This window comes from Eptatretus burgeri, chromosome 1, assembly GCF_056783735.1.
Source record: "Eptatretus burgeri isolate ZD-2024b chromosome 1, Ebu_testis_v1, whole genome shotgun sequence".
NCBI lineage: Eukaryota > Metazoa > Chordata > Myxini > Myxiniformes > Myxinidae > Eptatretus > Eptatretus burgeri.
The window spans coordinates 74321867-74338321 of NC_140961.1; the positions used below are offsets into that span (position 1 = coordinate 74321867).

General features: G+C 42.8%; 1 protein-coding gene and 1 pseudogene across 8 annotated transcripts in view; one reads left to right on the top strand and one right to left on the bottom strand.

Moving 5' to 3' along the window:
• Positions 1-4245, top strand: part of LOC147034757 (glutamate receptor ionotropic, kainate 2-like) — a 186191-nt gene extending 181946 nt beyond the window's left edge. For all 8 annotated transcript variants that reach the window (XM_085888331.1, XM_085888295.1, XM_085888304.1 and 5 more), the window contains 2 exons: positions 2430-3161; positions 3451-4245. In XM_085888331.1, the coding sequence (XP_085744457.1) occupies positions 2430-3161; positions 3451-3771 (1053 nt within the window). In that variant the 3' untranslated portion in view covers positions 3772-4245. The remainder of the gene's footprint in view (positions 1-2429; positions 3162-3450) is intronic.
• Positions 4246-14128: 9883 nt separating this feature from the next.
• Positions 14129-15084, bottom strand: LOC147034759 (uncharacterized; annotated as a pseudogene).
• Positions 15085-16455: the final 1371 nt, after the last annotated feature.

The following is a 16455-nucleotide window of genomic DNA, read 5'->3' on the forward strand; positions in this document are numbered from 1 at the left end:
TGCGTCCGCGCAGTGTTTGTCTCCGCATGGGAGTTTATCTCAAGATGTGTCCAGATGGGAGTTTGTCTCTGGACAGCTTGGCTCCGGATGCATCCGAGCGGTATTTGTCTCTGAACGTATCCAGGCGGTATGTATGTCCAGACTGGAGTTTGTCTCTGGACATGTCAGGGCGGTGTTTGTCTCCGAATGCGTCTGGGTGGTGTTTATGTCCAGACGGGAGTTTGTCTCTGGACCTGTCCAGGTGGTATTTGTCTCTGGACAGCTTGGCTCTGGACACGTCTGGGCAATGTTTGTCTCTGAACATGTCTGGGTGGTGTTTGTTTCTGGATGTGTCTGGGTGGTGTTTGTCTCCGGACGCGTCTGAGTGGTGTTTGTCTCCGGACTTGTCCGGGCGGTGTTTGTCTCCAAATGCATCTGGGCATTGTTTGTCTCTGGATGTGTCCGGATGGTGTTTGTCTCTGGAGGTGTCTGTGTCTGGGCGAGGTTTATGTCCGGACGGGAGTTTATCTCTGGACGTGTTCAGATGGGAGTTTGTCTCTGGACAGCTTGGCTCCGGATGCGTCTGGGCAGTGTTTTTATCTGAACGTATCCGTGCAGTATTTACGCCCGGACGGGAGTTTGTCTTCGGATGTGTCCTAGCAGTGTTTGTGTCCTGATGGCTTGGTTCAAGATGCATTAAGCTGGTTTTGTCTCCGGACGTGTCTGGGTTTGTCTCCAAGCAGTGCTTATAGTATGACCGGTAGAAAATATTGTTTCCATCTTCACTGTTCTTCTATGCATAATCATTTTAATGAGACAGCATGAATCCTAATTAACGCTCCACCACACGTCTGCCTTCCCTTCCTCTCACCTCACACTGTCTTCCCTTCCCCTACCTCTCCTCGCTCCTCCACCTCTCCTCGCTCCTCCACCTCTCCTAACTCCTCCACCTCTCCTCGCTCCCACACCCCTCTTCGCTCCTCCACCTCTCCTCGCTCCCCCACCTCTCCTAGCTCCCCCACCTCTCCTCACTCCTCCACCCCTCCTCACTCCTCCACCTCTCCTCGCTCCTCCACCTCTCCTCGCTCCCACACCTCTCCTCGCTCCCCCACCTCTCCTAGCTCCCCACCTATCCGAGCTCCCCCACCTCTCCTCACTCCTCCACCCCTCCTCACTCCTCCACCTCTCCTCGCTCCTCCACCTCTCCTCGCTCCCACACCCCTCCTCGCTCCTCCACCTCTCCTCACTCCCACACCCCTCCTCACTCCTCCACCTCTCCTCGCTCCTCCACCTCTCCTCGCTCCCACACCCCTCCTCGCTCCTCCACCTCTCCTCACTGCCCCACCTCTCCTCGCTGCCCCACCTCTCCTCGCTTCCCCACCTCTCCTCGCTTCCCTACCTCTCCTCGCTCCCCCACCTCTCCTAGCTCCCCCACCTCTCCTAGCCCCCCCACCTCTCCTTGCTCCTCCACCTCTCCTCGCTCCCACACCCCTCCACGCTCCCCCACCTCTCCTCGCTCCCCCACCTCTCCTTGCTCCTCCTCCTCTCCGAGCTCCTCCACTTCTCGCTCTCACACCCTTCCTCGCTCCCCCTCCCTCTTATCTCCTTTCCCCTCCACCTCTTTTCCTCTCTCTCTCTCTCTCTCTCTCTCTCTCTCTCTCTCTCTCTCTATCTCTATCTCTATCTCTATCTCTATCTCTATCTCTATCTCTATCTCTATCTCTATCTCTATCTCTATCTCTATCTCTCTATCTCTCTATCTCTCTATCTCTCTATCTCTCTATCTCTCTATCTCTCTATCTCTCTATCTCTCTATCTCTATCTCTATCTCTATCTCTATCTCTATCTCTCTCTATCTCTCTCTCTCTATCTCTCTCTCTCTCTATCTCTCTCTCTCTATCTCTCTCTCTATCTCTCTCTCTCTATCTCTCTCTCTCTATCTCTCTCTCTCTCTATCTCTCTCTCTCTATCTCTCTCTCTATCTCTCTCTCTCTCTCTCTCTCTCTCTCTCTCTCTCTCTCTCTCTCTCTCTCTCTCTCTCTCTCTCTCTCTCTCTCTCTCTCTCTCTCTCCCTTCCTCTCTCTCTCTTTTCCTCTCTCTCCTCTCTCTCTTTTCCTCTCTCTCCTCTCTCTCGTGCTCTCTCTCTCTCTCTCTCTCTCTCTCTCTCTCTCTCTCTCTCTCTCTCTCTGTCTCTCTCTCTCTCTCTCTCTCTCTCTCTCTCCCCTCTCTTCTCCCGTCTTTTTTCCCTCCCCTACCCCCCCCCCATTAGTATTCCCGTCAGCGAAGCGACGGGTGGTATTTGCTCGTTTTTATAAATAATCGCCACATTTACATAAGCAGTCATTACTGTAATGATACCAACTGTAATTTGAATGAATAAAACAATTTTAAATCCAAGCATTAGATGATATGTTTTACAGAAGTGCCATTCACCACTGTGTTTTCTGCAGGCAGATTTCGCATTGTGCCTCTGCTCCCTGCATGGAAACCACAACAATAAGTATGTTGAATTTTCCTTCCCACTAATGGACCGTGGTTACCAAATGATTGTACGGAAACAAGAACGTGGGATTGATGGTGTCTTTGAGTTCTTGCATCCATTCAACGTCAGTGTCTGGCTGTCCATCCTGCTTGCTTGCATTGTTGTTGCCTTCATCCTGTCTACGATCAACCGCATGCACCCGTATGAATGGAAGAATTTGGCAAAGCAAGGGAAAGTCTCACGTGAAGAAGGTAACAGCATGGACCTCCTAAATTGCTTGGGTTTCACACTTGTAAGCATGGTTCAGCAGGGTGTAAGTGTGCTCCCACTCTCCTACTCGGGCAAGATCGTGGCATTCTCATGGTGGTTTTTTGTATTAGTGACAATCTCCACTTACACTGCCAACCTCGCGGCAATCTTCCAGTCACAGAACTCACCGAAGCTGGAATCTTTATCAGACCTTGTAGACCAAAATGAGTATGTGTATGGGACATATAAGGAATACCCACTCGTTAAGTTCCTGAAAACATCCAGTGTGGAACCTTTTCAGGACATCTGGGAGCACATTGACAAAAAAATTGATAAACGCCTGGTCAACTCTGAAAAGTCTGGCCTTGATCTTGCGAGCACGGACAACTTTGTGTTCCTTGCATCAAGTGCAAAGGTTTTCGACATTAAATCCAAAGTCTGCAACCTAAAAGTAAGTCCTTTTTTTATTTGCTCAACCATCCCCAAAAATTCATATATTACTCACGAGATAATGAGTCATTTTAATTTCTTCATAGTTCATCGATGAAAGTAATAGTGCAAGACACACGAACGAAATGCACCAAAATTGTCCGAATCTATTCATTCACTTTTCAGAACAGCTTGTTGTTTCTTTAAAGTAATTTCTAAAAGGTAATTACTGCACCGAATATAAATGTAAAGTATAAGATTTTCTCATTTTTTGTATGAATTATTCTTCCATTTACACATTACCTCGTCAGGTCGTTGGAGAGATATTTTTTAAGTCACGGACAGCACTGATGTTTCCCCGGGGCTCTGTGTATGTGGATGAGATCTCTGCAATGTTGCAAAAACTGCAAGTTACTGGGCGTCTGGAGGAGCTGGAAAACCATTGGTTGGAGATTGACTCATCACGCTGCGAAGGTGGTGACTCAGACAGTGAGAAGGCTGTTGAGGTCAGGGATACCGAGGGTATCTTCTACCTGCTGTGCATTGGCCTTGTAATGGGTTTCATAGTGGGAGTCCTCGAATGGATGTGCCATAATGCACTTGTAAAGAAAAAACCAAATAAACACCCATAGTCAAAAGCTCAAACATAAGGCATCACACTTTCAGTGTTTAAGCTGTTCAGTGTTTTTTCTTTTAAGTTTTAAAGAGCAAGTGTACTTTTTTATTTTGAAAAGTTTTAAACAACTTTTAGCTGAACAAGATTTTTTTTTTGTGAGTAGGTGATTGTTAGCTTTACACATTAGGATAAACACAAGGAATTAATCTCGCTACCCCTGTAATCAATATAATGCCTCGACGCTGTACGCTGTCTTTGTCCTTCCTCACTACTATGGTCCTGCTTGACTGATATAATCTTCTTGAATGCCAAATATTGTTCTTTGGCAGTGTTTCTATAAATGCTATTATTGTTATAAATGCAGCGTTGATGTTCATGATAGAGATATTTAACATACATTAGGATTCCTATTATGTACACATGGTTATTTCTGGGTGATCTGCTTTGCTAAAATGCATACCAAGGAACAATCAATAAAATGAAATAATTTTGTAGTTGTCAACACATTCTTCTTTTAGTCGGAATTACTTCATTTCTTCTGCAGGTTGTTATAGTCCAGGAGCAAGGATCTGAAAAAAATGAAATCGTTCAACACTCCCTACAGAAAAGGTTTGACTTGACAGAGTGGTAGAATAGACCCTATAGAACACCTCCAGGTAGTATGTGGTTTCAAATTGTGGTATCATTAAAATTCTACAGTCCATTATACATACCAAGGGTACTTACCAAGAGGGTCACTGTGTGCTAGCAAAATTTAGGGGAGGGGTAATGTAAACGTGAATATCTTTGTCGAGACTCAACCAATTTTCAATATTGAGGTATCATTGGCTTCGTATTATAATTCTCTTTCAGAATATGTACAGAAATGTCGATATTTATTCAACTGTACAACCACAAGAGGTAAAAATCACAAACAAATCAAATATTATGAGCTTTTTTTTATACTTAGGCATCTTTGAGAGCATACTAAGTTGTCAAGTCAAACTTTTCTGTAGTGGGTGTTGAACAATTGAATTTTTCACAGGTTCATGCTGCTGGACTAAAAAATGCTGTGTTAGTCTATTTTTTATGAAATTCTTATGGACTTGATAATTACAAAAATAAAGTTTAAAAATGTCATGTTAATAATGATGGTAAAAGAAGCTGTGGGTTAACATAGTTGCTTTTCTGTGTCATTCCAGATTGAACATCTGAAAGAATCCTACTAGCCAACTGAAGCAATGGCCAGTTCAGAGAGTCAGGCAGTAGTGCAACTTTTACCTGTAGAGAGACAGAAGTTGACTAACTTTCACAAGTGCATAATTTGCCAGATGGACTCAAACGAGACACTGAGGAAAGCCCGAGATACCTCCATACAGACACTTGTTGCTGCACTGGAACTCCGACGAGATGAAGTATACGAACGTTTAAAATCAGATTTTGACAGTTTGGCAACCGTGGATGTTAAATGGCACTCAAATTGCTACGAAAAATAGACAAGCAAATAAAACCTGCGTTACATGCAGAGGAGAAGATCTGCATTCTCACCGACACCAGCAGAAGAATCTGAGATTGGTACACAATCTGAAACAAGTTTGACGGAGACCTCCAGGGTATCCAGGTCCCAGTCAACGTCCACTGACTGGACTATGTGACTCTTCTGCAAGAAGAAAACACACAGAAGGGTAAAGGAGATGACCATGGTCAGAACTTTCCAAGCCTGTGAAACTATTGTGCAAGCAGCGACCGCAAAGGGTGATGAGGACATGTTACGGACTACTGGTGCCGTCAGTAACGATCTAGTGGCAGCAGAAGCTAGATACCACAGAACTTGCCATGCTTCATACATCAGCAAAACTAATCTGCAGTATGCTGGCTTCCATGAAGGGAGACAAGAAACTTGTTACGATCCGGCATTCAAGCAATTGGCTGAAGATATCTCTGCTGACCTGAATGGTGGGAAGGCCTTTGATATGACAATTCTTCTGGACAGATACAATCATTTTCTGCATGGACAGGGAGTGGCAGTCGACAGCTACACTATGCAGCATCTCAAACTTTGACTAAAGAAACACTTTGGAGATGACATTGTCTTCCATAAGCCATATGATCTTAGTAGGTCTGAGCTTTTGTACTCAAGCTCCATATCCCTTCAAGATGTCATCAACTCTGCCTATCAGTGTAACACCGCAACAGCCACGGGTGTACCAAGAAAACAGCCCACAACAGCGATGGATGATTGCGACAGGGTGAGTCTGCTGTTCCGCACTGCGAAACTCATGAAGTCGGAGATCAATGAATGCCAAGGCATATCAGTCCGAACACTTAATATCATGGATCTAACCCTGACAAAATCCAAATCTGTGATACCAGACAGTCTTTACTGGCTACTATGCTGGGTTATTGCCAAACCAGAAAAGGAAGATGAAGATGAGTTTTCAGCACCAGAATGTAGCAACTCATCAGATGAAAGACGTGTTTTGATGCTTGCTCAGGATGTTGTACACTGTGCGACTCATGCTAGAACTAGCATGCCCAAGCATGTGACCCTGGGAATTGCAGTTCGCCATATGACGAGGTCAAATACAGCTCATTACCATGCTGAGCAGATTGGGCCACTGTGACTCCTACGATGATGTTGAGGCAACCGACACAAGGCTTGCACAGGAGATCCTAGCCAAGAGCGACATCTTTGGTACGGTATTGCCATCAAACATCTCCCCAGGCGTCTTTGTCCAGGTGGCAGCAGACAATAATGACATGACTGAAGAGACTCTTGATGGAAAGAAGACAACTCATGCCACTACAGTAGTCCTCTATCAACGAGGGCACTTTGGTCCAGTCCCCGAGCCGAGGGACTATTCAGACCAGACAAAAAGGAAACGGACACTTGAATCCACTGGGACGTGCCAATCCATCAGAGAGTACAGTGCATACGGAAAGCGGCCTGCTGTTACCAGTCTCTCCAGGAAGATACAAGCTGAGTCGTTCAAATGCTCTGAAAGCTTGCATTCGGCAGCCTATAAGATGGATCTTGCTTGGGCATTGATAAGGATGACACCAATGAAGCTGTTTGAGGTGGAGCTCTTCGCCACAGAAAAACAAAAAGTACCCAGCTGGAGTGGCTTCAATGCTGTGGTACACTCCTGTGTTCCCGTTCGCACAAACATCGGCTCCTGCCCTATGATCGATGGTTCCCCTACAGAGTTCAGCACCGTCTACACAGTTATGAAGAATGTGCAGTCCATGTGATGGCAAGCCTTGGCCAGAAAGACAGTGTTATTACATTTGACCTTGCTATATATGTGAAGGCCAAAGAGATTCAGTGGCGCCTACAAGAAGAGTTTGAAGACATGGTGATACGCATAGGAGGCTTCTACATTTCAAGGAATTATCTGGCTGTGCTTGGTAAAAAGTACCAGATGTCAGGCATCGAGGATCTTCTGATAGAATCTGGCATGTATGGCAGTTCGACAACCTCGACCCTCCTGAAAGGTAAGTCTTACAATCATGGAGTGAGAGCCCACAAGATAGTCATGGAAGCCATGTTTCGTCTGCATTGGCGTGCCTTCTTGAAGTGGCACTCTAGGCAGGAGGGCAGTGATGTAGATGAAGATGCTGTGATGGAGCAAGTGACAGCATGCCAACTAGCTCTGGAAGAAGAAAAAGATGTCCAGAACACCATGTTGAGGACTGTACAGAACACCATTTGGTGATGCCATGGCAAAGGCCATTTTCAAATAACTGTACATACTCTGATTAGATAGAGAATTCTAATAGGAAGCCAATGATACCTCAATATTGAAAATTGGTTGAGTTGAGACAAACATATTCACGTTTACGTTACCCCTCCCCCTAAATTTTGCTAGCCCACAGTGACCCTCTTGGTAAGTACCCTTGGTATGTATAATGGCCTGTAGAATTTTAATGATACCACAATTTGAAACCACATACTACCTGGAGGTGTTCTATAGGGTCTATTCTACCACCCTGTCAAGTCAAACGTTTCTGTAGGGGGTGTTGAACGAATTTCCTTATTTGGCCTCATATGAAAATGGCTGCTGGATTATTAAGTACCATATATATATATATATATATATATATATATATATATATATATATATATATATATATATATATATATATATATATATATATATATATATATATATATATATATATATATATATATATATATATATATATATATATATATATATATATATATATATATATATATATATATATATATATATATATATATATATATATATATATATATATATATATATATATATATATATATATATATATATATATATATATATATATATATATATATATATATATATATATATATATATATATATATATATATATATATATATATATATATATATACATATATATATATATATATATATATATATACACATATATATATATATATATATATATATATATATATATATATATATATACATATACATATATATATATATATATACACACATATATATATATATATATATATATATATATATATATATATATATATATATATATATATATATATATATATATATATATATATATATATACATATACATATATATATATATACATATATATATATATATGAAAAAATTGTTTTTTTTAACTCCCTCTCAATTAAGCTGTGTTTTCAATTAATGGTTCATCCACTACATTTTTTTTATCCTTGAAACTTTGTTTCCTTCCTGAGAGTTTGTGGCTGTATCTATCTTGTTCACCGAGCTTTGGTGAAATTAAGTACATGTATGGGTTGTATTGTTGCGGGGCCGGGCGTCGGTCGCAAGCACAACCGCAAGATGGAGCTGCAGAGTCGGCTCGACCGATCGCCCGGAATTCAGATCGTACTTCTTCGGAAAAGTCCGACGAGTACGGGTCCCTTATTGGACCGAAGTTCGCCAATAGACAGACCACATGGGGTAGGGTCGATTGCCAATTTCAATTTACCTAAATACCCACGTGGTCCAACCTACCGGGGAAATTCATCCTCGACGGCTCCCGTACGGAACGAGCCGCTTAGCGTACCAGTCCCGTGTGCGATCCGAGCGGTTTGATCGCCGAGATCCGTCAGTCCCAAATATCCCATTACAACGGCAACGGCCAGGCTAATTTTCCAACACGCAGCACCCTCAGTCAATGAAGGAATGGACACGAACGAATTGAAACATTGAACAAATGGGGTGTTTTGATTTACGATGGGGGGGAATGAGGGGAGCACATAAGGGCAGCGCTAAACTGAATATTAATGAATGCACATCATATATACAAGCAAAAAGCACTTATACAATTCACTACTTAGCAGACGGGCCCACAGACACACACACGCACACACACCCAAATAATCAGACCAATGGTCTTTAGTCGGACCTCAAGCCTGGAGGACAGTCGGGCTGAAGACCAGGGTCTGTCTTGGATCTGCCCACTTCGTGTGGTCTTCAAGCTGACTCGGTCCGGTGAGAGGCGAGCCGAACCCAGACACTGGCGAGTGACCCTTGCGGTTCTTGTGGGGACTGGCGTCGCTCGAGCTCTCGATTGTGATGAGGAAGACAAAGACGACGACCAAGACCAGCTTCTCCCCAGGCTCCAGACCAGCTCCTGCGGCTCCTCAGGCTCTCTATCGCGAGGAGGAGGACAAAGACGATGACGTCGAACAAGACCAACCAGACAGACTCCTGTCCCCTTTTATGTGCTCCGGCGCGGCTTGACCCCTCCCCCATTCGGCACGTGGAGAATCCCGGGGCAGAGGGTTGTCGTTGTTCTCTGCAGAACTGTAGTAAAGTGTTGCCATCGTTGCATGTTGTGTTTTCCAATAAAAGGAAATCCTATCTATCAAAAGTAACTCAGCGCATGAACATTTATTTACCCATTAGACAAGGGAAAGGAAGCTATCTATAAAACACATACTTACCGATATAACTGTTCTATAGGGACTACTGAATGTTGAGTGCAGTAAGTTTCCAAATTCGCAACAGTATGTTCTCCCCTAGCCGTCATTCATTCTTCTCCACATCCCTTATTTGTCCAAGTTTCCCTCTATTTTCCCTCAACCTTTCTGTTGGTGGTTCCCCTCTCTCTTTCTACTGTTCTTTTTGTTCTGTTATATTCTGAATTGTTCTATGTTCTAGCTCCTTCACAAGCCTCGACATTGTATACAAAAAAAAAAAATGCTTGAAACACGATTACAAGGCAGGGTTGAGCAGTCCGAATTCCTGCAAGGCTCCCAGGAAGGAGTGGGAGAGCACATGGTGGGACGTACCATACCCTTCAGAGATCTCGAGAACCTCGCCAAGCAATGCCCATGGTCAGTTCAAGAACATGGGGTATTGGAGGTAACCCACCCACCTGGTTTGTGGGGGTAACACATTTCCCTTTGGTAAACAGTCAAAGACTTGTTGAGGAACTGGAAAAAAAAAAACACACACACACACACACAGACACACACACACAACACCAACACCGGACTTGATTTCAGACCAAAACAACCACCGAGTTTGGGAGAAGTGATGTCACTTTCTGGAGCACCCTTGGTACAGGTGACATCATCTTGATGACATCGCCTTTCTCTCCACACTCTAACCTCCTCATAAATATTCACCTATGCAGTTTGCTGTACTCTATCCTTTAAATGCTGGGCATCAAGCAAGGAAGCATGATATACCTTTTTTAAAGTCTTCGATATGACTTGGCCAGTGTTGGAATCAAATGACCAACCTCCCAGACTCAGAGCGGACCTTTTAACCAGAATGAATAACCGGGTGAGTAAAATATGGATGCAATCATTGCAAAATGCGTATCCGTTTTACTGCTGAATCTTCATTTCGAAGCACCGTCACTACTCAATCATAATTCCAAAGGAATAATATATTTGATGTCATATTTCCGAACAGAAAAACTATGCACTTCTGCATGTGTAAAAACTATGCAGCAATCAATGTAAGTCGTGACAAAATTCCAAGAGATCAGGTTCATGGAATCCAAATAAAACAGCAGTCTACTCTTCAATGAGAGGTCACCGTGATAATGCTTATCATCATCTGTCCCATGACTGAGATGATTGTTGAGGTGTCATATTTGTGTTTCTACAGTCAAATAGTCTTTGTGATGTCCATTACCTCTCTGAGGCTGATGAGTGCAGAAATTTGATGTAGAACAAAAGGGTTGCGAGAGAGGATGTTATGGAAAAATATACCACCTACTATTAAACAAGGCTGTACTCGAAAACTGCATGAAGAGAAAAACAAATTATCCACAGCCTGGATAGACTACAAAAATACTTTTGATAGTGACTCACGCTCATGGATGATAAAATCATGCAATTATACAAGATCAACTCACAAATAATCAAACTGATCGAGAAAGCAATGGAGGTTCAGAATACCACATTGACACTACAGCACTCAGAAGGAAAGATTGAAATACAAGCCACCAAGTAAAAAATTTCTGAAGATAGGTGCAAATGGAAGAGGTCATACATGAAACTGAAACAGCAATGAATACAGTCATAATGATTGCAAAACAAAGACAAGAAAAATGTAAAACTGGAAGGGCATTTGGGCAAGCACATACCTGTGCCAGGCTGATTAGTTTACGTTTTGTATCCCACTGATAGGCAGGATCTGAATTTGGACCTGAACTAAAATTTTAATCGGCTTGTTCTTGTAACTGAACTAACTCATCCACAACTTTTTGAGATATCGAGCGACACAACATTTTAGTCTGATCACTCAATGGTGAAGAATCGCTTTAAAATGTCTCGTATCTGGATTCTGATCTTCACCAAAATCGAAACAATTCTTCCTTGTTATATACCCAACACATCCACCAAGTTTCTTCTGAATCCGTCCACAACTTTTTTGAGATATCCTGATAGATGTCGTTTTTGGCCCCATCTCTCAATGGTGAAAAATCACTTTTAAAATTCTTGGATCCAGATCTGGATCTTCACCAAAATCTAATAATTTCATCTGTCTTGCATACCCAAGCTCTCCAACAAATTTTGTCTGAATCCACCCACAACTTTTGGAGATATTTTGTTCACAGACAGACAAACAAACAAGAAAGATGTCATGTATAGCACAATACTTGCGAAATCCATAAAACAAATTAGACCTTAAAAATAATTGGTGGTTGAATTCAGTGACCTGAAATATAAATCCTTTTCAAATTTCAAGTCAAACGGATGAAAATTTAGGATTTTAGAAATACCACCTAAGTTGTTGACCTTGTGTCGATGTTGACCTCAAAAATAACTGGTGCTGAATTCAATGACCAAATATGCAAATCCTTTTCAAATTTCAAGTCAATTGGATGAAAATTGAAAATTTCAGAAATTTGTCCGATTATATTGGCACATTGTTGACCTCAAAAATAATTATTGGTGGTTGATTTCAGTGACTTCCTGGGGATTGAGCCTGGGGAGAAGCTGGTCTTGATCATCGTCGTCGTCTTTGTCCTCCTCATCACAATCGAGAGCCCGAGCGACGCCAGTCCCCGCAAGAACCGCAAGGGTCGCTCGCCGGTGTCCAGGTTCGGCTCGCCTTTCGCTGGACCGAGTCAGCTTGAAGACCACACGAGGTGGGCAAATTCCGTTTATATTTCAAGTCAATGTGATGACAATTTAGGAATTTAGAAATTTCACATGTTGTTAACCTTTGTCCTATGTTGACCTTTTGGTCTATGTTGACCTCAACATAATTGGCTGGTTGAATTCAGTTACCTGAAATATAAATCCTCTTCAAATTTTAAGTCAATCAGATGAAAATTGAGGATTTTAGAAATCTCACCTAAGTTGTAAACCTTTGGCCTATTTAGACCTTTTGGCTAAATTTGATCTCAAAAATAATTGGTGGTTGAATTCAATGACTTGATATGCAAATTTCAAGTCAATCAGATGAAAATTGAGGATTTTAGAAATTCCACCCAAGTTGTTGACATTTAGCCAATGTTGTTGACCTTTTGACCTGAAAAACAATAGGCTTCTTGCTTACGATGAACGGTATGTACCATGTGGTGAAGATCGGTTTAAAACTGTGACCTGCAGAAGATTTACATGGGCAAAAAGGAACAGCACTCAGGAGAGCGCATACCTCCGCCAGGCTGAACTGTTTAGATTTTCTATCCCACTGATTGGTCATATCTGAATCCGGACTTTCACTAAAATCGAATTGGCTTGTTCTTGTCACCTAAGCAGCTCAAGTTCCGAGTTTTGTCATAACTCATCCAGAACCTTTTGAGATATCATGCGATACATAGTTATTGGCCTCATTTCAAAAAAGTGAAGAATAACTTTAAAAAATTCTCGTATCCGGATCCGGGTTCGAACCTTCACCAAAATTTAATCAATTCGCCCTTGTCACACACCCAACCTGTCCACAAAGTTTCTGTGGAATCCATCAATAACCTTTTGAGATATTGTGCTATATATCGTTTTTAGCCCCATCTCTCAATGGTGAAGAATCAGTTAAAAATTAAATAATTATCGTATCCAGATCTAGATTCTGAACTTCCCAAAAATTGAATCAATTCTTCCTAGTGGCATTCCAAATCTGTCCACCAAGTTTCGTCCGAATCCATCCATAACCTTTTGAGTTATTGTGCTGTATATCGTTTTTGGCCCTGTCTCTCAATGGTGAAGAATCACTTTAAAATTCTAGGAGTCGGATCCGGATCTTCACCAAAATCTAATCAGCTCGTCCTTCTCACTCAGATCTGGATCCGGATTCGGATCTTTGCCAAAATTAAGCGTTGCTATCCTTACCAGTCACCAAATTCACAAAAAATTCAGAACGATTGCTTGAAAATTGTGCCCAAAAACCGTGCGACAAACAGACAAGCAAACAGACAGGCAGACAGAATAACGTCTAAGTACAACAAATATACTTTTAAAATCTTCGATCTTCGCAAGTAACAAGCAGACAGATAGACAGGGGTGAAAACATAACCTCCATCCACCTTCGGTGGCAGAGGGAACAAAATATCAACAGATATACACCGACAACTGGGAAAACGATAAAAGAAAGTATAAAAAAAAGTTGGCTCATTGGAATCGCTAAAAAGAGGTCATCTCAACTGGGATGGAGAACAAATCAAAATAAATGCCCAACACCAAGGACACTATATAGTCAGGCAGCTTAGCAAAATAATGTGGACGTTCCAGACAAAAGCACCAATTTTTTTTTCACGTGCTACCCATTGCCAAAGCTTTCAATTTTTAATAGGAACCACTTCCTCAGTATACAGCATGGTGGCCATCTTGGATTTCCAAGATGGCCGCCATGTAAAAACCTCTAAGTACCAATATCTCGGCTTCCAAGCCACTTAGGCTCTCAATCTTGGGGTCTAAACGTACATTGAGTAGCATACGTGAGGGCATATGTCAGTGAGGATGCTTTGCTGATATCATACACCTCTGCACATGCATGGTGTGTCTCTTGCATACTTTACTTCTCACAGTGACAACTACACAGTTCGGTGCACTTCCAATGGGCCTGTTTGCATGCACATCCAGTGCCACATTCCTTCAGACTCTTGCAACCACATGTAACCAGTTCACGACAGGCTTTGGAGGCTACAGGTATAGTGTTCCAGACCGGAACCCAGGACTCACTGCCCTCATCAAGAGTCCAGCCCCACCCCTCTGGAGTGGGTGCATGTTGTTCACTCTGTTCACTGGTGGACCATATTCCAGCTTGGTAGGCAACTCGCTTTGAGTGCTGCAGTAATGCATCCTGGGTAGGTGGAATTGTGTCCATTGTCTTCCCCTTCTGACAGTACAATGCCTTCCTTGCTTCATCAACATGTTCCAGGTCACTGGTCTTATCCTACAGGAGAACTGTGAAGCGTTCCAGTAGCTGGAAGTGTGGAACATCTGCATCTACTTTGGTGTAAGGGTTGAGCGCCATGGAGGTGAAGGCACGGGTCACATCAGGGTAGCACTTCCATGTCTCCCATGCTGACTGTTTACCCTTTCCAAAGAAAGCAGAGGTGGTGTCACATCCTGTGAAGCTGTGGAATAGAGGTAGGGCCAGGGATTTCTCTTTGCCCAGGACATCATATACAGTATACCATTGATGTGATGATATGTAAAGTTCTTGCCCATTCCAAAGGCAACCCAAATGCTCACATCTTGACCCAAGGTGATCAGATGATGGAACTTGCCAATCAGGATTACCACTACATCTGTATCAACTGTACACACCAGACAGTTGGTACAACCATTCAGTATAGCATCCTGCACATGAATTAGCAGCCTGGTGTCTGCTTCCTCATGGTCACATGGTGGCATTGAACGATCGGTTCCTCGAAGAATGGCTGTGGCACCAGATGTAATGATGATTTCTTTGTCTTCAGGGCAGTCTAAGGTGGCAATCTTGTTGAAGAGGAATGCAAAAAGTTCCTGTTTGTTGGTTGGATCACGTAAGAAGTCAGCCCAGTTTCCTGGGAGCTTGTTCTTACCAGTAACCTATCTCCAAATACCTTTTCCTCGCTTTCCTCTTGTGGATTATTTGATGCTGCTGGTGATGTACGTGTCCCATACCACGTCAACTCTTTTGGAGTGTTCTATCTGTTTTATGATGTATGGAACAAAGACGCGTTCAGCATACTCATCGAATGTCACAATGTTGGTACATGGAAGAAAGTGCACCACAGCAGCACCATCAAGTAGCTTTACATCAAAGGAATCAGGAGGATCTTCCTTGGTGTCCTGGACCTGAATGTTCGGGAGATCAGATTTCTTTCCTAGACGCAATTTCCCACCATCAGAGAGTGAATGGGGAAAAGGATGGTTCTCGTGTTTGAAGAATACACTCAAGTCACTCTCCCTATGCTGCATCAAAATGTACAAGTGAGAGAAGAGGGCAACATCATTTTTCAGTAATGAGATCTTCTCTACTTGTTTCGTCTTGGATTTTGGCCATGGGCATCTGAAGAGAGGAAGAGCATTCTTCTTTATGGGCTCATGAATGGGAGCGCGTACAGTCTGCTATCACTTCTTTGTGATATTTGGCATACTTCCCCAGTCCAAGCAATGTTCACACCGTGTTCACCACAGACTCGTCGAAAACATTACGTGTGTCTAGAGCCAGTAACTCATCACTGTCATCAAGGAAAGGGTTTCCCATGTCACTGATGACATGAGCCAGACTCACGGCATTCTCCCTGAACCTTTTCTGTGTGGAATATCCCTCTTCATGATGATGATGACTGCACTCAGGTTCTTTTGGGAGATAATCCTCTTCAAATTCCTTCAGTAACCTTGCTTGTTCGGGCCCTGAGATCATCCACTTCCTGAAGGCTGAAGGATTCTCAGTCAGACCGACTGCACCTCCAGAGCCCTTGACCACTTCATTGTTTTGCTCATGTGCTTGGTCGATTGGCATAGTCGAGAACCTGTTGGTGGTTTTGTTGACAACCCAGTGACCATGTTCCTCAAACTCCTTGAGAATGGGTGTTGGTAGACTCTCCATGTCTCGGATGTGTATTGGGAACCACCTCGCATAGTTGTGGTGATCTAAAGCGAAGAACCATGGAACCAATGCCTTCAGGCTTTCCACATACAAATGAAACTTTCCCTCGTGGTATGATCTGATGAAGATGAGACCTTCGAAGTCCATGTTTAGAACTATATCCCAACACTGAAATGTGGGATTCTTCTGGACCATTTTCTGCC